Source organism: Anopheles maculipalpis, chromosome 2RL (genome assembly GCF_943734695.1).
Source record: "Anopheles maculipalpis chromosome 2RL, idAnoMacuDA_375_x, whole genome shotgun sequence".
In the NCBI taxonomy this organism is placed as follows: Eukaryota; Metazoa; Arthropoda; class Insecta; order Diptera; family Culicidae; genus Anopheles; species Anopheles maculipalpis.
This window is the reverse complement of record NC_064871.1, coordinates 22436138-22456484: the sequence shown is the minus strand read 5'-3', so window position 1 is coordinate 22456484 and position 20347 is coordinate 22436138. Positions and strand designations below refer to the sequence as shown.

The following is a 20347-nucleotide window of genomic DNA, read 5'->3' as shown; positions in this document are numbered from 1 at the left end:
GCCATGCAAAGAATTGTGAATGTCGAGAAAAGGTGTACTCGCCTTGCCCTAAAGTCATCGTTCGACACTCTGCTATCACCATATGCTGTCCGCTGCCGAGTGCCGATGCTAGGAATTGTTGGCCAAGAAGTATGCTTTTCGTATTCGCAAGCTATTTTCATCGCTATCATGCTTTCCTACCATATAGACGCTGCATCCTTGCTATTCTCCATCAACCTGTATGTCCCCAGTCCTCGCCTACACTCCTGTCCACCCTCTCTGCACATTCCATCTCGCGTCACTACGTACGGCCAACATCATCCATTACTACGTGCGTTGAAATCATTCAATAATTTTACCGATAGGTTTGATTTTAATATCTCGACATCCATTTTCCGTAACTGACTCCTCAATAACACCTGGTAATCCTTTGTGTTCGTTTCTTTCCATTTCTTTGCAATTTGCATGCTAGACTTGCTGTTACCACGATGATAGTCAGTCCTCATTATGAAGCAACAATTCTTAAGCGAGTTTAGCCCCGGGTTCAGACAGCATTTTTGTATTTCAATCGTTAATCGTTCATAAACACAAGAAAAAACTGTGAAGAAGTATAGCGGGCGTCAGCAACAACGCCTAAATTTAGTCACAGCATAGCTCGCATCCTGCTTAACAAGCCCGTTCCAAATTTAAACTGCGAGTGGACCGTGTCTCCCACGTGCAAAACATGCTTCTCGGTCAAATACTGAAAAGAAAAAAAAAACGAAGGAAGATAACAAGGTTCCAGCTAAACTTAACTGGCTCCAAGTTTGCTCTAGACGCCTCTTTAGCGATCACTTGAAATCGCGAAACTTTACCGGTACAATGTAACGAGCCTCACGCTCCCAACTTAGAGCTGTGTTTGAATATGCCGGCAAGACAGGTTGCAACTAGAAATGTCTTGTAGACAACCTTCCTGACATGTGTTTCGCACCTGCAAGGCGCATATTTTATGTACCCACACCCGAAAGTTGTACATTCTATTTTCACAAAATTAAATAAAACACGAGCAAAAGTGTTGAATGAAGCGCTAACAAACCCCCCGAAAATGGTTCGTCCGTGGTAGAGTGTGGTAATTATCAGTGAATAAAACGTTCGCAAATCGTGCACAAGTTTCTGAAGGTATGAGTGTGTGTGTGCTAAAGTCTGAATACGTAATCAGAAGTGAAGTAAGTGCGCCATAGAAACGCTAGTTGCATTAAATCATTCATGGAAACTGTCAACCGGCGTGTGATGCCTTCGCGAGGAGTTTTTCTTTTATGTCGGTTCTTTTAGCTTACATTTCAAACCATCTTTGCCAGTAAGCACTCCGGGTGAAAATTGTCGACGGTTGTGTTTTGTTGTCTTTTCGGTCCTTTATGCATTCATCACGTTTTCTTACCTTAGCTAGTTCCTTCCATTGAAATAATCTGGATACAGCTCTGTGTATCGTTCCGTCCCTCAGTTCAAATCCAGCCACTGCTTGTTGTGAAGAACTTTCTTCCCTGCCCTTCTAGAAAAAAAAAACTGCAAAAAAGGGGTGGATGGCGAGAATGGTTCAAGGTACAGCTACGCTTGTATTTACTTGCTTTTGCGCGCATAAATTAGCAAAGTTTTGCCTTTGCTGCAACGCGACAGCCAGTTGACACTGGCGCGTTGAATTAAAACGATTGCTCCTGTAAAAAAGGGGACGTGCGAAAGGATTAGTGGGATGAGATATACTCAGGGAGGCGCACATTTTCTATGCAATCAACACCTAACGGCGGAAAGAAAAACGGGAGCGACAAGATTCGCCGCCGGCGAAAGGTGCGAAAATGCCGCCGCAGGAACTAATTAGAAAGTATTAAGACGGTAAGTGTGGAAAATGTTTGCTTCCCATCAACAGCGTTGGTGACAGATTCCTTTTCCAAAGGCCAGCTTTATTCCTATTTCCGTCTCAATGCTTAAGGCTGTATTTCTCTGTACGAACAAGCGCAACTGTTGATCTTGTTCCCCCTGTGCCGTGACAACTGTACTGACGGGCTGCTAATGAATTTGTAATCGTTCGTTCGGCGATAACAAAATTGACGGACGGTTGGCGGTAGACGGTGGCTGCAGTTTGACTATTTGTAGAGTGTTTGTTTTAGTTGATTGCAAAACAACACTCGACAGTTGTCAAATCGGATTAAAAGCCATTAATATCGGTACCCTACCCTTGCTGGCGGGTTTCAACGCCTTGGCTGCCATTTCATTTGTTTGTAATAATTGTGTAATTAAATTTATTCAGCACTCAACACTAATGACAAGCTACTGCTTTAGCACTTGCCATTTTTGCCTCTTGCCCAGGTAATCCCATCTTGGACAGTTTTAGAAAAGCGAAGCGTAAATTATAATAATTGAAGTTAAATGATTACTTTGTAAGATTTTTTTCTAGCAACACGACCGGCCGTCCTATATGAATAAAAAAAATATGTATATTCTTCTTGTTATGTATGGCTTAACGACCTAACTAGGTCACGCTGACCATCTAATGGCTTATTAGACTTGCTGATAACCACGTAGTTGGAAAGTCAGTCCTCACTACGGGGACCCACACCTCTGAGGCGTGGGGTCCTCCCAAAATTGACGAATTTCTATTAGCCGCGTTCGAGAGGAAAATTCTCACGTATGAGTGGGAAAACAATGGTGGACCTAGCTGCCTAGCAAAATAGGTTTCTCGCTCTTCCATGGGCACAGGACGGTCAAGTCCGTTTAGTCTATTTCGACCGCGACCATGGAAAGTGTTGATCTGTGAGCTTCTTTCTATTGAAGTCGAGTTCTAGAACAGGTTAAGACTGCGTAGAGAAAGTAAATCGTATTTATTGTTTATTAACAATTATTGTAAAGTGATAAAATAATTTCCTGTTTTTCTGTAAATTATTAAACACTGACTAAAAAGCAAAAATAGACATTAAAACATGATTTAAAAAATAAATATAAAGACAAGAAAAATAAAAATTAAAACCCCCCACGGGTATGATTAATCTACAAATCGGCAACAAAAGAAGCAGTTATAATATTTCTCAAAACGATGCTATAATTTATAAGATAAGCAAAAAATACTGCTCTATCGAAACATTAAATCACGTTTTAGATTACCTGCCCGGTGGCAACAATAACCCTTAACCCTCAAATTTATCATCGCACGTAATCGCCATCGCAAAGCCGGAACGCGGTGCCGGCTCTCGTCCTACTCTTCAACACGCTCCCTCCCAGCGTTATACCTTTCGCCCCAATAGCGACATCACAAAACCTGAGAATGGGTGGGTAGTTGGAGAAGGATAAAACATTATTTAAGTTCACGTACACCCAGGCCCATCGAAATTCGTCTCACGTAAAGATAATTATGCCTAGTACACATACCTTACTGGCGCTTACGCTCTGTCTTCGAACACGATTCTTTTGGAACAGGAAACAACAGGGCAACGGAGCTGCTTCTGGTTGCAATTTAATAAAAATCGAATGAAAGACTTATCAACGGAAGCATTTCCGGTTTAATCCCTTAAGACCGCTTGCCGGCACTCGCCTCACCGTCCAATACTTCCAAACTGGTGGATTCCGATTTTCGCGGGATTTATTCCATCGTCGTCGATATTTATCGCTTGCGTACGCTACTTCCCGGAAATTAATACATTACCTACACCAACTAGACTCCCGGCGAACATTCATCCCAACCGCTTACAAACACACCCTACTGCAAGGGGTGGAAGAGGTTTCGCGCGCGACGCAAGCTTCTCCGTTGCTTTCACAATTTCCGCGATCCGTTGCGAACGAAATCCCGGAACAATAAAACCTCTTTCTACACCGCCAGCTGGAAACTAATTAACGTTGCTCTCGGCTCGTCATAATTTCAAAGCACATAAAACCCCGGAAGCGGAACAGGGGCAATCTGCCAAGGACCGTGCAGTGCAATGGGAGAAATTGAACAGAATCCCCGGGAATTCTTGTACGGGTGGAACACCGCAGAAAGATGGAAAACAGTCGCACCAGCATGAAACTGACAGAATGTCACTCAAATTAATAATTCGCAAGAATGCATCGGTAGTAATGGCCTTTTGTTCCCTACTGCCGCTGGTAAATGTAAGTACGAAATGAAGCAAAAAGTTGCATGTGCAATTTTAAGTTACAAAGGTCACTGTTGCATCTGTCTTTTTCATCGGTTAGGCGTAGAAAATGTCAATAAATAGGTTTAAAAAATGGCTAAAACATCCTCATAATTCACACCTCTTAAGTGAACTTAATTTTGCACAAGACTGAAACCTCCCAGTCTCACATCAAACCTATCAGTTGGGATAAATTATTGTGTGAAGCTGTGAGCCGTATGTTGCAGCAGGAAATACAAACTCAAACCACACGTGTTGCTAACCGAAAGGGATGGCACAGGCGATGCGGCAAACAGCGCGGGCAACCGCAAACCCTTTGGCAGCACGTGTTTTTTGCGGTAAAAGCATGCTAACTATACGGTCCTTTTTCTGCTGGCAAGAAAATAGTGCAAACATTTGGTTTCGGAACTTTTTGTCAGTGAATGAATGAGAAATGAGAGTTTAAAATGAAAAGGATATGGAAAATCTTCAGCTTATTTTTAACATATTCAACATATTTGTTAAAGGATATTTACGGGTTGGGAGAGTGTCCGACAAATGGAAACGAGTTATAAGACACTTTTATCCTTCACTAAACTCGATAGTAGTTTAGATTAACTCAAATCAAATACAATTCTGTTCGCACATTTTTTCCTGGGTTCCATGCATTTTTTTTAGAAAATTTGGTATGTTTGCTCATTTACAAAAAAAAAAAATCCTCACACTAAGCGCCTATCTAAGCAAAGAATGTAAGAATCGAACACATAAACGACCTATTCGTGGTAAAAACGGTAGGATTCATGTGCACCAAAGCTCAAGTTATGTTCTCTTACGTTCACCATGAAGAATCGGTTAACCCAAGCTTACTCAACGGAGCTGCTTCTTCGAAACTGGCAACAAGTACCACTTACAAAGCTCAAATCTTCTTAAAAATCCCATAAATGGTTTAAGACTGTTTTTAAATACGAAAGCTAATATCTTTTGCCGTTAAAGAGTTTCAAATTTAGCCATCTTCATATTTTTCAAATATTTAAAATAGATGACTATTACACTTTCACTAGCAAAATTTCAACGGTTTATATTTTTCCATGACAACAAAATTGTCCAAATTAACCTAAACTTACAATACTTGTAACCTGTATAATGTAAACCTAGCTCCTCACACGTAGCTTTAACAATTGGCAAACTGTGGAATGAATACCGATTACATTAGATTATGTAAAATCCAACATCTACAGTGCTGTGATTAGGCAATGTTGTGTAAATACTATCATAAGCCTGCTTTAGAAATTTCAAACTTTATTTTAATAAAATCAATCAGCATCTCGTTATTGTTATATTAGTTTAATTTTCAAAGAATACTCAACTGGCTAGCTTATGGCGTGCCAAGAACATTTTCGTTCAAATAGAAACGTTCGTCGAGTCTCATCTTTTTTCATTTATTTATTTATTGAGTCTCTAAGACTACATTCGCCACTCTACTGTCTCCAAAAAAAATAAATAAAATGGTTTAAAGTGAAACAAAACTATTGTAGTTAAGATTAAACTATTATATAAAACTATCCCTTGTTAGAACCTATTGCTTAACTTCCCCTATGCAGCTTGCTGATGCATAAACATCTATTAAGGCGGTACCGATGCAGTTTGTCGGGTGATAGGCTGAGATCTAGGTTGTGTCAGGTGTCTTGGCGGGAATGGCATGCTTGTTTCGGTATGACGGAACCGATCTCTATTGGCAAGACAGTTGATTTTCCCGTTTCTACGAATTCCGGAATGACCCGGAATGCAGCAGAAAACGATTGTCGGGGACGAAGGGATGGCGTCTAGGAGCAAGATGTGGAGATTTTTGGAAGAGCCGTGTTCCAGGGCAACCAGAACTTTGGTGCTGTCGGTGCTAGTTGGATGACTATTGGTTTGGCAGTCCTGATGAATGGAGCCGCTAGCAAAGATATAATGAAAATGGTTGATCTTCTTCTTCTTGGCTTAACTTACTGGACTGGATGGTCTATCTTCACTGCAGGAAAACGGTTCGGATGGGACTTGAACCCCGGCCCTGGCAATAAAGGTACTAATGGTGATGTGGTTGTTTTTCCGGAGTAGTTGCAAGTATAATAGTAAGTGAACGGTGGTATCAGGGACATAGCTTATGGTTGGTGAGTTTTTTATTGTTTTGATTGTTTTTGATATGTTGTTGCTAATAAATGAATCTATGAAGAATATGGCTTCCTTCAAACTTGCCATTCGTCAAAGACTTGATTCCATACAGCCGTAGTAGATTGTTAAAAGAATTCAGCAACGTGGATTATACTATTAGTTTTTATTAATTTTCTTACTCGTTTTGGTTGGTATATTTAAAAATAACATAAGGATGTTTTGCCCTACTGCGCAGCAAATGTTATCTGAATCTTAATTTTTAATCTCTACTGGACCGTCAAACCCCATCCTAGAAGTCCGATTTTTTCACTATAGGTAACTCAAGTCACAGATAATCAGCCGCAAGACATTGCAGACATGGATGCAGAGACAGATTATGGAGTAAAAAGAAGGAAATCAATTACTGCTCGTTAATCAACACCTAGCTTCAACATTGTTTTCCAATAGTGCAGCAAGCAACAGCTGACTAATCCAACATACCATTCTTCTTCAATATTAATCCAATCGTCAATCCCACAGCCATTTGATTTATAAATTCCACATTTTCGGTGCACAGTATTCAACGTCGTTGTCGGCGCAACGAACAATCTTTCGCGCGCGCAACTGATAAGTCCGATGTTGTGGACTCACGGACGACCTTCCTGTAATGCGATCTGCCTCTTGGTAAGAGATCTCCCTTTCACAACGATCCACAACTGTGAGGATCGAATCGTCGTCATCGGCCGTTCGTAAGAAACTGCGATAATGGTGATAAGATGCGATCGTTCATCCCAAAACAGTATACCCGGGATCGCCGGCAGCGTGATGAATCTCGGGAACGAACGACCGAGGCCAGTTGTAAATCGCCATTGGACGCATAAACTTCAATTGGTCTGTTGCGTCCGGGTTTGGTGCTTGCGTCTTTGTTGATAGTATTGTTTCGTTGTGTGGCAGTGTGTTAGTGCCGTGGCGATCATCAGTGACGATGGCAAGAGGAGGAGCAATCACCCTATTGTGGATCAATTTGATCTGTCTTATCAGTGTGGCTGTGTGCACCCCGGACGGTATGTACAACGTGGTGCGCTGTACGCAATCTTCAGCGAACTGTCCGGCATTTCAACGTTCACGTTTTACGTTCCAGCAGCGCCCAAGCAGAATGGTGAACGGTCCGGTATGCAGATGGCCGGAGAAACACTCCTCTCCGAGCAACTGTTTGCCATTATCGATCTGTACAAGCAAGAAGATCCGGTTGGACTACCAGGTGCCACCATTCCCGATCCGATGCCCATTCCAGAGATTAAGCAATCATTCTCCTTCGCCAAGATGCATCTGCGCAATGTACTGGCCCACGGGATGTCTCGTTTTCGCATCCGGTACTTTCACACCGAGCTGAACAGTATGTCCGTCACGACACAGATTTCGATCGATGAGATCACGGTCAATGGCAACTACACGATGAGCACGTTCTTTAACCGTGCCGAGGGTCCGTTTACGGTGCTGATGCGCAATGTGCTGACCAAGGCAAACGTTTCGCTCGCCGTCGAACGGGACGGTACGCTGCGTACCAAGGATATCGAGCTGGACATTGCGTTCGACGATATGGCGATGGACTTTCAGAACCTTGGCTTCATGGGCAGCATTTTCCAGAGTGTGGTCAACTCGGCGTCCAATTTGGTGTACGACACGATGAAGCCGTTCATGCTGTCCGAGGCGTACACGAAAATTCGCGACGAAGTCGACAGCCGGATGCTGAACATAACGGTCGAGAACGATTTTATTCTGCCCAATTCGATCTCGCCGCTTGATATGGCGATTGGTGAGGCGCGTGGTATCGTGCGTGCTAAAGGATTTGATCCGTTCCTCGTACCGGACTACAACAACACGGCTGGCATCGTTGGAATGCAGACGATGCACACGTGGATTAGTGGGTGTTCTAATTTCTACCGGTACGGTGACATCTCCATTACGATGCAAAACAACTCGGCGACGCTCGGGATGCATGTGGCAACTCAGCGAATCGTTGGCTCGACGCAATGGGAAGTGTCGATCGGTCGCGGTATGCTTTCCCATGCTGGACGAGCCCAGTTCACGGTAGAACATATACGCGTCGAGTTTCAGGTCGAGCAACCGTTGGATCTTCGCAAGCAGCTCAAGCTTAAAGACATTCAGCTCGAACTGGGTAACATCCAGGTGCGGTGTGATGGTGCAGGGACGTTGGACTACGTTATTGAGGCTGCAGTCAACATACTGCCGAATCTGTTGCGGTATCAAATTATGGATGCGATCGAAAATCCACTACGGATGCGCATACAGGAGAAGCTGGACTGTATCAATACGGAGGCGTTGGTGCGAAAGTACGTGAAGCAGTACGAGCAGAACACGATCAATATTGATCTGCAGGACTTTGAGCTTTGCGAAGCGAAGTTTGTAGTGTGAACTGTGCGCGTGTGTAAGTTCATGATATTTCATTAAAGTAACACTTTTAATCGGTGTGCTAACTTACAGTTTACGTGAATAAAATTATTAATACGATGGATAATATCTTTCATTGTACGTCCTTTTCATGTAGAATATTAGACATTTACTAGAGCATCTATTATCTAGGACTTTCTGGGCAACGGATAAGGCCTCTCGCCTCTCAAAAGCACATTTCAAGCATGAAAATGGAAAAAGGTACCTGCTGAGCCTCTCTCTCTCTCTCGTACGCAGCTTAAAAAAACTCGTCAATTTCGAAAAGAGTCTATATTTTATTTAAAGTACCAGTTCATTGGTAAAGTACCTTGTGTAATGTGTTCTTAGTTTCCAACGCTAGGTTGTGTGCCACTTGCTTGATCCTTTAGTCACAGCTTCTGCTACTTTGAAGAGTCTCATACCAATTATGTCCATCTGCGTATCCAGGATTGACTTATACAAGATGGTCCAAGAAGTTTCCACCTGCGTGTCTTGGATGACTTTCAGGCTCAGAATTTTTCAAATTTTCTTGATTCGAGCATTGTGGTTGTGTGCGTACCTGATTCAACTTAAGTCAATCGTTAAGTGTAAAATATTTTCAAAACTCTACCCAGTCACAGCAGTAAATTGTTTGTTAAGAAAAACATTTTATTAACATCCCATAATACTAAATGATTCCCGCCTCATTATGTTCTACAGCCAAAATGAGGACAGTAAAAATTACATTAATTTCGTTTGCAAGCTTCATCCAAGCGGTGAACGCACAGAATAAGTATTTTTTTCATATATGGATTAATTATTACACTTTATTGTGAAGTTACCTTAGCATAGAGATGCAACATTCTCCCTCTCCCTCTCTCTCTCTTTCTTTCTCTCTCTCTCTCTCTCTCTTTCCTTTTTCTTTCGCTCGCTCTCCAATATGTCACAATGAGTGTATGTATGTCCAGAACCTGCTGCTAAAAAGTTCCTTGTCGGCTAGTGAAAAAAAAAACTGCAGCATGAACCGCAGACAGTAAAATTAGTATCAGTGTAGCGGAAACCGGGAGAGTAGCTTACATATTAACATAATTAACGGTGTTTAACATCCGTCCATCCATCCTCATCTGGGCCGGCGTTGTTACGTGCAGGAGCTGCCAAAAATAGAGCGAAAAAGTAAGCAAATTAAAACTCGCCTTTAACCAACAAATCATCACACAATCGTTCTTTTACCATTTTCTTGCGGGCGAGGTTCACGCTGTGGTCGTTCCTCTTTCGGCTTTGGTGCAGGCTCCTGTCGTGTGTTGCGCCAAGTGTCCTGCCGTCCTTCGTCACGCTGCGGTCCCGGGCCACGTCGGTTCTCATCATTGCTTTCGGCCGGACCGCGACGCCAAGTGTTGTCGCGATCGCGGTCACCGCCACGTGGGCCACGGTCATCACGTCGATCGCGATTGAAGCCGCGATCGCCTGGACGATCGTCTCCACGACGCGGAGCTCCACCAGACGATGGTGGTGCACCACCACGACGCATTGGTCCACGATCGTCACGCTCACCACGATCATCACCACCACGACGGATGGGTCCACGATCATCCTGTCCACGGCGCATCTCTCCACCCCGACGCATACCACCGCCGTCGCGCGCTCCACCCTCCTTCTCGTGATCTTCCGGTCCCGAGCGCCATTTGTCTTTAGCACCCGTTTCACCAGCACCACGCTCACGAGGTCCAGGTCCATATCGGCCCGATCCTTGCCAGACATTCTTTTTCGGCTCATCGGCGGCAGGATTAGCAGGAGCCGCCGCTGGTCCTCTACGCCAGCTATCTTCCGGTTTCGGCTCACTTGCAGCAGCTGCAGAAGCTCCACCACCACCACCGCTACGCCAGTCGCGACGAACTTCCGCCTCCTCAGCCCGCTTCTGCTCCAACTCTTCCTTCCTCCTACGCTCCACCTCTTCCGCAATGGCCAGCTGCTTCTCGGCGAGCTGTCGGTTCTTCTCGTCCGCAATGCGTCGTTCCTCGGCCCGACGTTCGCGTTCAATGCGATCTGCCTCTTCCTTCTTTTTGCGAATTTCCTCCTCAATACGACGCCGTTCCTCTTCCTTCTCCTTCAGCCACTTCATACGGCGCTCCTCGCGACGTTTGACAACTCGATCGGCCAGTCGACGTTTGCGTTCTTCCTCCAGCGCCAGATTGAATTGCTTCAGCTTCTCGGCAAATTGATTGCCACGCTCGTTCTTCAGTTGCTGCCAGTAAACGTCGCGATCGGGCAACATTCGCTTCAGCCGCTCCTGACAAGCTTCCGCATTTTTGCGCTCCGCTATCGCTGCCTCAATGCGGGCCGCTTCCTGCTTCTCCCAGAACTCTTTGTCCTGCACCGAACGGTCCTGCAGATACTTCTCAATCAGCGGAATCTCCTCAAGCCGCTTGGCACGCTCGAAGTAGTCGATCTTCTTTTCCTGCGATTTCAAGTTATTGTCGTGCGCCTTACGCTCCTTCAGTCTCTCTTCCGCTTCGCGTGCCGCAATCTCTTCCGTGTTCAGCTTGCGGATCTCTTCCTCGTCCAGCTTCTTCAGCAGCTTCTGCCCGGTTGCCGTTTGCTTGATCTGTTCGATCTTTTCCTTCATGTTGCGTTCCTTCATCATCTGCAGCTCGTTCTCGTGTCGCTTGCGTTCGCGCTCTTCATTCTCCGCTTCCAGACGACGCTGTTCGGCCAACTTCAGCATACGCGCTTGTTCTTCTTGCTGGCGCAATTCTTCCTCTTCGCGCTCCTGGTTCATCCGCTCGATGTACTCCTTGCGGTCTTCAATCTTCTTCTGACGCTGCAGAATGCGCTGGTGTTCCTTGTCCGCGTTCTCCTCGTACTGATGCACCATCTGAGCCCGCAATCGCTCCCGCTCGGCCTTCTTGCGATCCGGATTGATCGTCGCGATGGCTCTATGCAGTACCACCGACATATTGACCAGCTGCGAACGGATCTGCTCCGAGGGCATAGATTGCAGTGTCGGGCCATCCGGATGATCTTCTCGCTGGCTCTCCGACAAATCCGTTCCAAAATGTACGCATCCATTGCGATGGTCGATCGTAATTTGCATATCGTTGTGACGCACACAGTCCACCAAAATGCGCTCCAGGTGATGGTAGTCGGCAAACTTGGCCAACTCGAGCAAGCGCGGAAACTCGATCGTCTGATATACTTGCGAGATTTGACGCACCAAACGCACCAGGGTAACGTCCTTCAGCGCTTGCACGTACTGTCCGTACACCGAGTTCGGATCAGCCTCAATGTCATCCACGATCTTCTGCACCTGCTCACACAGATTCAATGGATCAAACTCTACCTCCAGCAGGTGATACAAGTGACGGAATTGGGGCGCTGCCAGCTGCAAAACGTTCAACCGGATCAGTTCCTTCAGCAACAGAGCTCTCGACGGCGATTGTTGCAGACCAAGCAGGAACGCCAATCGCTGTGCCTTCTCCATCGGACTCTTGTCCGTTTCGATGAACCGATCAAATTCCGGATGTGCCGATGGCAACGGAATGGCCAGCGTTGCAATCAACACGTGCGTTGTCATGCGCTGAATTTCCTCCGCCGTCACATTCTTCTTCATGTCACGCGACAACTGGAACAGTTTCAGCAGGGCCGATGCGTGGAACAGCTGATTGCCCGCCTTCCAGAATACCATGGCCAACTTCGTATAGTACATTGCCATCGTTTTCGGCAGCGGTGTCTTCTTCGACAATGCCATCAGCCCGTGTATGTCCTCGATGGCTTTGTAAGCTTCCAGCCAAAGCTCCATCTGGATGGCGGAATCAAGCTGATGCAGACGCGTTTCGAGGTTGAGCTGCTGCGTTTCCGGCTTCGAGATGCTTACGTTCGCCGTCTGCGACGAAACCTTGCAAATGTCCTCCAGATGCTTGCGTAGCTTCTCGCACAGCTTGCGGAACTCCATCTTCCGGTTGTACTTCAGACAGAACTGGAACGCCATCCGGGCAATGTCGTGGTACAGCGTTTCGCAGTGCGAATTCACCTTCAGCAGCTCCAAACACTGGCAATAGCTTTCCCACAGGAATTTTACCCAAGGGAGTAGGATCGTACGATCCGAACGATCCTGTGCGTCCTCACCGCACACCGCACTCATCAGGATCGATTCGGGCGAGGCCAGGTTGTCCAGATCGTCAATGTCCAGGATGGCTTGGGACGACTGTTGCTGCGCCTGTTCCGTGCGCTCTTCAGCCATCTTCAGGTAGCCGCGGATCACATTCTCCAGCGAGCCAACGTTCACCAGCTGGAACATGTTCCGGTACTGGAACAAACCTTCCTTCGCGATGTGTGACTTTTTCAGCTCCACACACAGATCCAGATACTTGAACATGACCGGTTCGATGACCGACTCCGACCAGTTGTAGTTCCATTTCTTCGCCCGGAACACCTCCTGGAGCGTGTCCAGGGCACGCGCCTTCTTGCCAACATCGATAAATTCTGCAACGAGAGCGAAACTTCAGCAACCGGCACAAACAAACATACAGCGGGCAGTGGTGCATCAAAACGTGGACATTTGACGTGTCGTCCATATTGAAATATAGGAGGGGGCAACATACGCATCCTCCCCCTCCCCTGAATCAGAACCCAATACTTACCGTTCGCTCTTTTCAGAGCGTTTTCCGGACGTTGCACGTAGCGGGACATGTTGAATCGGGTTTTGCTTGCTTCCTGCTCACTTTAGGTCAGTGTTGATACACTTTTCGGGCACGGTAAAGCGAGATGAGACTCGTTTTTACGGCGAAAGTTACAGACCCTGCGGCCACACCGTTTTAATCGCGTTTTTTGACAAATCGCGAAAGGAAAAAAGCAAAGCAAGCGCCGGTGACGTTACCGAACAAAATGGCTCACGAAGGCTGACAGCTGTCAGCGGTGTCGGTATAATGTTAGGGCTGGATTGCGAGTCGGTACGATTGGTGGAATGTAAATAAAAGCATTTTTTCTTGCTATCCGCTTTCGTACGCATTTATCGTGCAGTAAAAATTTGTTCCACAATATCGATTTGCCTTCAATAATTGTGTTCCATCTACAAAAGTGTTGTTAACTATTGTTTTACAAAAAAGTGTCACATTCAAGGTCAGATTGTCTGCCGTTCGGAGTTGACAAGAATAGCAGAAACACCTAAACATCTAAATTGTCAAGTCATCACACCAAAACGACGCGAATGTTCAGGCAGCTTTTGTGCACTTTCCTAGCATAAATACACACACCTATTTTCGAATCTTGTTTATTGAACACAGTGACGCGGTGGCGCGTAGTGAAAGCCCGTGTAGAAGTGACTCATCGGTAGCGAAACAATTGTGCATCTCGGTGATAATAGAAAACACATTCGGCGCTAGAGTACCCATCACGATGGAGTTCCCGAATTTGGGCAAACACTGCTCGGAGGAGTTTTGCAACAAGTTGGACTTTTTACCCATGAAATGCGACGCCTGTGGTGCCATATTTTGGTAAGCTTTCGATAGATCCTGCCCTAACTGCGGCTGACTTATTCGCTGTGTAAGGATGTCATCAGCCAGCTAATGTTAACGGTTATTTGCATTCCAGCTCCGATCACTTCAGCTACAAAGACCATGCGTGTCCTTCGGCCTATAAAAAAGACGTTCAAGTTCCTATCTGTCCACTGTGCGGTGATCCAGTTCCGACGCCTCGCGATGTATCGCCCGATGTGACCGTGGGTGCGCACATTGATCGATTCTGTAAATCGGATCGAAAGAAAATCTACACCAACCGCTGTTCGTATCGGAACTGCAAGAAAAAGGAACTCATCCCCGTCAACTGTAGTGTGTGTAGGTTGAATTTTTGCCTCAAGCACCGCCACACGACCGACCATGACTGTCAAGGATCGGAGGCAGGTCAAAGGAATCTCGTAGCAACGGCCGCCATTCAGCGACAAACCGCTAAACCAGTGTCATCCGGTGGTCCATTCGCAGCCTTTCGGTCAAGCGTTAGCAGCAGCAGCAGTGTGGTCCGTACCCACAACACCACTACAAACGAACACATTGCCATCGTCCAAGGTGGAATGTCGGAGGATGAGGCCTTAGCCCGTGCAATTGCCTTATCCATGCAGGAAGAGGAACAGCAGCAGACTCAGTTGCGCCAAAGTCAGCAGGAACGTAATCCCTCCAATACCGCTCGCAGAATTGCCGTTGGCAATGGCAGCGGAACCGGTACCACCAAAGATCGGTGCAATCTATCGTGAGATCATTTCCGGTTGCAGGCCATCATTCCATCTCTACTCCACTTGGCCGGTGACAATCAAACGTCTGGACAACGGAACCGAATCGAACGGACAAGGAAGAATGTAAAAGACGAACAGCTTTTAGTCGATTGTGATTTGTTGTTACTGTGTGTTCGGTTTCGGATGAGATTTTTAAAACACTCGCTCGCTTTCTTACCTTTCTGCCAGTTTTGCAGCTCCACCAAATGATGTTTCCACGTTAAATAGTTTGTTTTTTGTTTCGGTCACAAATACAATTATATTTATCCATACTCAAGCTCAATTCTGTCGTGTTATTCGATTTACGGTACCTACTTTTCCTGGCGGCCTTTTACCCGGGAGAACGAGCAGCATTCAATTCTTCTTATACTCAATCCGTTCTACCTTCACGTCGTCTCCTACCAGCTGGTAAACGTACGTTACGACCGTCGTGCTCTGGATGTCCATCAGCACAAAGGACGGGATGACGGACGTGTCGAGCGGGTTGTAGGAACCGGTTGCCGAGCCCGGATTGATATAAAACTTGTTCTCGTGCTCGTACGCCTCGAACTTATGCGTGTGTCCCGATATCAGTATATCCACGTCGAGCTGTCGCTGAATGAGTGCCAACGCTTCCGGGTCACCCCACGGCACCACCTGATGGCCATGTGAAAGACCGATCCGAAACTGTCCCACCGTAACGACCTTCTGTTCCGGGTAGTTGGTATTTTCGTCGAAATCACCACGCACAATGTGCACATCGTTGGCGAGCGTTTTTAGATAATCGTACGATTCCTTGCTGCATAGATTGCCTGTGCAGAGGATGTGATGAATACGCCCCGGAACCAGCAGCTTCTTAAACTTGGCCGGAACACTGCTGCACCGGTGGGGAATGTGTAGGTCGCCTAACACTAGCACCAGCATGTTGGCATTAGCTGGACAAGCTTGGTAACTTACGAATAATGGTTCAATTAAATGCCACCGCCGTCTACTCTCTGGGATGGATATGGTGTAAGATAGCGTAGTTGACTAAGTTTTGTGATAAGTTGAGTTTTGTAAATATGTGTGTTGTTTTCTTCGCTGTCAAATCACAAAAAAAGTTGTGTCTTCATTGTTTTTCCCCTACTCTTCAGACACAGGGTAGCTCAAAATGAATTTGAAGGCAATCTTTATCTGGAAAAGCCTTTGGAAATAATGTTGTGATTATTTTTATTTGTTTCTTTACGGTGTGATTGATTTTTAAATATCATACATTTCAATAAAAATGCTTAACTGCACTAAGATTTCCGAAATAATCCGAATTTGGTGTGTTTTTTTATTTTCTGCTTTGCTGTTTTGCTGCCTGGATCGCGATGCAGCCCTGACAGCTGTCATTCCGGTCTGTCATCGAAAAAAGCAGCCACGTTCGGTCGCTTTGCAAGTTTGCTGTAGAAGGCACCTTATTTCCCCGGTACTGTAGCCTAATTTTGTCGATTTTTCGGTAAAACTAGGCATATTGTCGGTGTCGGATAGTGTGTTTACGATGAGCGAAACGATTAGCTGTACGCCGGAGATTGCGACGTTCGAGCCGCCGCAACTCCAATGCAACGAAGATAGCTGGGGTAGGAATGTGTGCCCATGTCGTCCCGGCTGCTGTTCTGGAACGATTCCGATTAATGAACGAAAATTGTAATAACGTTTGTGTCGTTTCCTAGGTCCTTGTGAGCTACCAGATGCATTCAAGGACATTCCGTATCAACCGTTCAGCAAGAGCGATCGTTTAGGAAAGATCAGCGACTGGACGGGCACGGCCCAGACAGACAAGAAGTTTTCGAGTGAGTGTAACATAACCTCAACACGCTTCCGTTCGTCAAAAGACGTTTCGAAAAGGATTTATTTTGATGTGCAATGTACATTTTTTTTGTTTTTCAACATAGATAAGTACGCATCTCAATTCGGTGGAGGCAGCCAGTATGCTTACTTCCACGAGGAAGATGAGACGACATTCCATCTGGTCGATAGTGCGAGGATCCAGAAGCCTCCGCACCAACGGGGCCGCTTCCGTGGCAACATGCGGAACAATCGGTAGGTGAACGATAGAGAGCTAGCAGTCCCGAAGCATCCCATATTAACGTGCCTTTAATTGATTTGAATTTTTAGCTCGGGTCGCGGTCGTGGTGCCCGTGGTGGTGTGCAGGTCGGTGGCATGACGACTCTCTCCAAGAGTGCGTCTAAGTTGCGAGACCAGCGACGTGGTACTACCCGCAAGTGGGGCATGCGTGGACCACCGCCCAAGATACGCGATGCCTCGGTTACGGTTCGTCCGGATTGGGTAACGATCGAGGAGATGGATTTCCCGCGGTTGGCCAAACTGTCGCTGCCGAGCGTGAAGGAAGGCGAAGACATTATGACTTGCGGCACGCTGGAGTACTACGACAAAACGTACGATCGTGTTAACGTGAAGAACGAGCGACCGCTGCAAAGTGTCGATCGTATCTTCCACACCGTCACGACGACGGACGATCCGATCATCCGTCAGCTGTCGAAAACGCAAGGAAATGTGTACGCGACTGATGCCATCTTGGCCACTATTATGTGTTGTACACGTTCGAACTATTCGTGGGATATTGTGATCGATAAAATTGGCGGCAAACTGTTTATGGACAAGCGCGATAACACCGAGTTCGATCTGCTGACTGTGAACGAAACGGCCAGCGAGCCCCCGCAGGAAGATGGCAGTTCGCTGAACTCGCCAAGAAACTTGGCCATCGAGGCTACGTTCATCAATCACAACTTCAGCCAGCAGGTGCTGAAGAGTGGCGAAAAGGAGCCGAAGTATAAGTTTGACCAACCGAACCCATTTATCGGGGACGATGAGGATGGCGAAGTGGCCAGCGTTGCCTACCGCTATCGCAAGTGGGATCTGAACAATGGTATTACGCTGGTGGCTCGGTGCGAACATGATGCGGTGCTGAAAATGCCACAGGGCGACACCCAATTCCTGACGATTAAGGCACTGAACGAGTGGGACTCGAAGATCGCGAATGCTGTCGAGTGGCGTCAGAAGCTGGACACGCAGCGTGGTGCCATCCTGGCGAACGAGCTGCGCAACAACTCGTGCAAGCTTGCTAAGTGGACGGTACAGGCCCTGTTGGCCGGCTCGGATCAGCTCAAGTTCGGTTATGTGTCCCGTGCGCACGTGCGCGACTCGTCCAAGCACGTGATTCTCGGTACGCAGCAGTTTAAACCGCAAGAGTTTGCTAACCAGATCAATCTGAGCATGGACAATGCGTGGGGCATTCTGCGGTGCATCATCGACATCTGCATGAAGCAGAAGGACGGCAAGTATCTGATCATGAAGGATCCGAACAAGCCGATGGTGCGGCTGTACGACATCCCGGACAATACGTTCGATTCGGATGGTGAGGGAGAGGAGGGTGATGATGGGGAAGCTTTCCAGCCGATGTACGGCTTTTCGGCTGCGGCACCTTCCAGTGCGGCCGCCGCACAATCCAACACGACCGCCACGGTAGCGGACCAGAGCGAAAAGGCGAGCGCTTAACAGGGAGGTGGCGTTTCTTAGTGAATCGTTCCGTAGCTACAACCATCCGGAGCACAGCTTGAGCAGCATCTCGCGTGGAAAGGGAAGAGCGAACCCAGTAGAGGGAGGAAAATTAAAATATTAGATTGATAACGTTCTTAAAGGTATTCAGATTAATAAATAATAAAAAAACAATGAAAATTTCCCAGCAACAACATCGGCAATGGGAGTACAAAAATGTTGTGGTAATTGTTGGTTCATTTATGACTTGTGCTAGCTTTAAACGGACTTTTTTAAGTCTTTTCGGTTGACGTGTTATTTGAGTTAAGTTACTGAACATTGTTAACCTCTTGCCGATTATAATCGATTCGAGATGTATGTGTGGCAAAAACGGGTGAAAGTAGTCTTAATACGAAACGATTCCTTGTTGTTCTATGGTTTTTATTCTCGTCGCTAGCGATCCATGAAACGGTACGCTTTTTTGGTCTTCCCTGTGCCTCAGCTGTTTGCTATCCTAATGTTAAGCTAGCGCCCGCTAGATGGCGCAACGGAAGAAGGTTATAAGAATAGGAATGCAGTATGTTTGATCAGATTAGAATCCCAGATGAATCAATTTCTGATCATTATGATCAACGAAGTGAACATAGTTTTGGGTATTCCTTGGGAGCTTGAAACGTCTCCAAGAGTAAAGTTTTCTCAGCAAAGTCTATTGTGACCATCCTTTTTTCTTGCATTCATTACTCCATATAAATTAGCTTGAAATCGCTTTGGAAAACGCAGCTCAAAATGTTTATATGGACGATTGGAAAAAGTCAGTTTGCAGAGCGTATTGCACGATGACATAAATTTCATTTTGAGCGTACATAAAATACAATTTATTTCCAGCTTTCAGCATTTGACTGACGTATTCCTTTAACTGACTCCATGCTCAATCTGTAGGTTGTATTCCGACAAACGCAACCGAATATGGATGAACCAGTCGGAAGACGGCATGTGCGAGATTAATTGTACCGCTTAAATCAAATCGCATACGTTTTTTTTCTTCCCTCTACGAAAGGGATTCACGGCACTAGGGAACGTACTGCACTGTTGTCCATTTTGCACAAAGACCGAAAAGCGTACGGTCGTCGGTTGTTTGAAGCTACATAAACATGGCAGATTAAGGGAAGCATTAAAACGCGTAAAATACTTTTGGGGACGTTGAGCGTATGCGTTCCTTTTCCATTGTGAAGGCAAGAAAATGGTTAGACTTTCTTCGTTTAGCATGTTTGCATGGCCATATGTATATCTTCAAATTTGTCACTATTATTTTGTAAGATACATATCTCGCTTTCTTTCGTTAAACGCGTTATTTTTCTTGAGTGAATAATCTATTTGATTTTTTGTGGCATAATTTGCTTTTTAAATGTAATTTATACCAAACATATTGATTGCATTTTCACTCAAAAAAACATAATACAATTAAATGTGCTTGTTTCAAAAGGAAACAAAATCACCAAGCATACATTTAGGCGCAAAAGGAATAAACACGTTTCTCCAAACGCCCTGTTAGTGAACAGTTAGTTCACGGCCGCGTGACAATTATAATAAATTTACTACAATAAAAAAAGGATCCTCGCTAGAAATTGTTGCTCACTCGTGCAACGCATTGTCGCTTTAAAACATTAAACATAAAGCCACACAAACCGTCAAATGGTTTACGTTGACATTCCACCGTGGATTAAACTGATCCCGCCGGCGTCGACGAACAAACTTCACAGTTACTCTTCATCATTCCCATAATTGACGCAACCCAGTGGGACATCTTTCAACGCCTTTCCGTTCGCCCCTCGCAACGGCTTCCCCGCCGGCTAGCCTCAAACGGTTGAATCATTCAACGGGACCATACTGATGGACAGCTGGCAAGGATTTGTGTACAGCTTGTGCGATTGT

At 46.0% G+C, this 20347-nt stretch overlaps 7 protein-coding genes across 7 annotated transcripts in view; 4 read left to right on the top strand and 3 right to left on the bottom strand.

The window, feature by feature from the left end:
* The window catches only part of LOC126557604 (protein arginine N-methyltransferase 1), a 724795-nt gene that overhangs the window by 202093 nt on the left and 502355 nt on the right, over positions 1–20347 (top strand). The gene's annotated exons all lie outside the window — the stretch shown is intronic.
* Positions 1–20347, bottom strand: part of LOC126558034 (cellular tumor antigen p53-like) — a 444866-nt gene that overhangs the window by 247515 nt on the left and 177004 nt on the right. The window lies entirely within an intron of this gene.
* On the top strand, positions 7165–8672 carry LOC126557962 (uncharacterized). Its single transcript, XM_050213891.1, has 2 exons — positions 7165–7291; positions 7372–8672. The coding sequence occupies exons 1-2, from the start codon at positions 7213–7215 to the stop codon at positions 8661–8663; spliced, it is 1371 nt and encodes a 456-aa protein (XP_050069848.1). The 5' UTR covers positions 7165–7212; the 3' UTR covers positions 8664–8672.
* On the bottom strand, positions 9709–13504 carry LOC126556854 (eukaryotic translation initiation factor 3 subunit A). The gene is made up of 3 exons (XM_050212385.1): positions 13295–13504; positions 9888–13136; positions 9709–9808 (listed from the first exon to the last, which is right to left on the bottom strand). Exons 1-3 carry the CDS (start codon positions 13341–13343, stop codon positions 9747–9749), a joined length of 3360 nt encoding a protein of 1119 aa, XP_050068342.1. The 5' UTR covers positions 13344–13504; the 3' UTR covers positions 9709–9746.
* On the top strand, positions 14029–14929 carry LOC126558872 (AN1-type zinc finger protein 2A). The gene is made up of 2 exons (XM_050214951.1): positions 14029–14146; positions 14244–14929. Exons 1-2 carry the CDS (start codon positions 14049–14051, stop codon positions 14896–14898), a joined length of 753 nt encoding a protein of 250 aa, XP_050070908.1. The 5' UTR covers positions 14029–14048; the 3' UTR covers positions 14899–14929.
* Positions 15271–15833, bottom strand: LOC126559195 (vacuolar protein sorting-associated protein 29). Its single transcript, XM_050215318.1, has one exon. The coding sequence runs from the start codon at positions 15817–15819 to the stop codon at positions 15271–15273; it is 549 nt and encodes a 182-aa protein (XP_050071275.1). The 5' UTR covers positions 15820–15833.
* LOC126557530 (eukaryotic translation initiation factor 3 subunit D) lies at positions 16271–18444 on the top strand. Its single transcript, XM_050213336.1, has 4 exons — positions 16271–16496; positions 16590–16709; positions 16812–16959; positions 17035–18444. Exons 1-4 carry the CDS (start codon positions 16418–16420, stop codon positions 18434–18436), a joined length of 1749 nt encoding a protein of 582 aa, XP_050069293.1. The 5' UTR covers positions 16271–16417; the 3' UTR covers positions 18437–18444.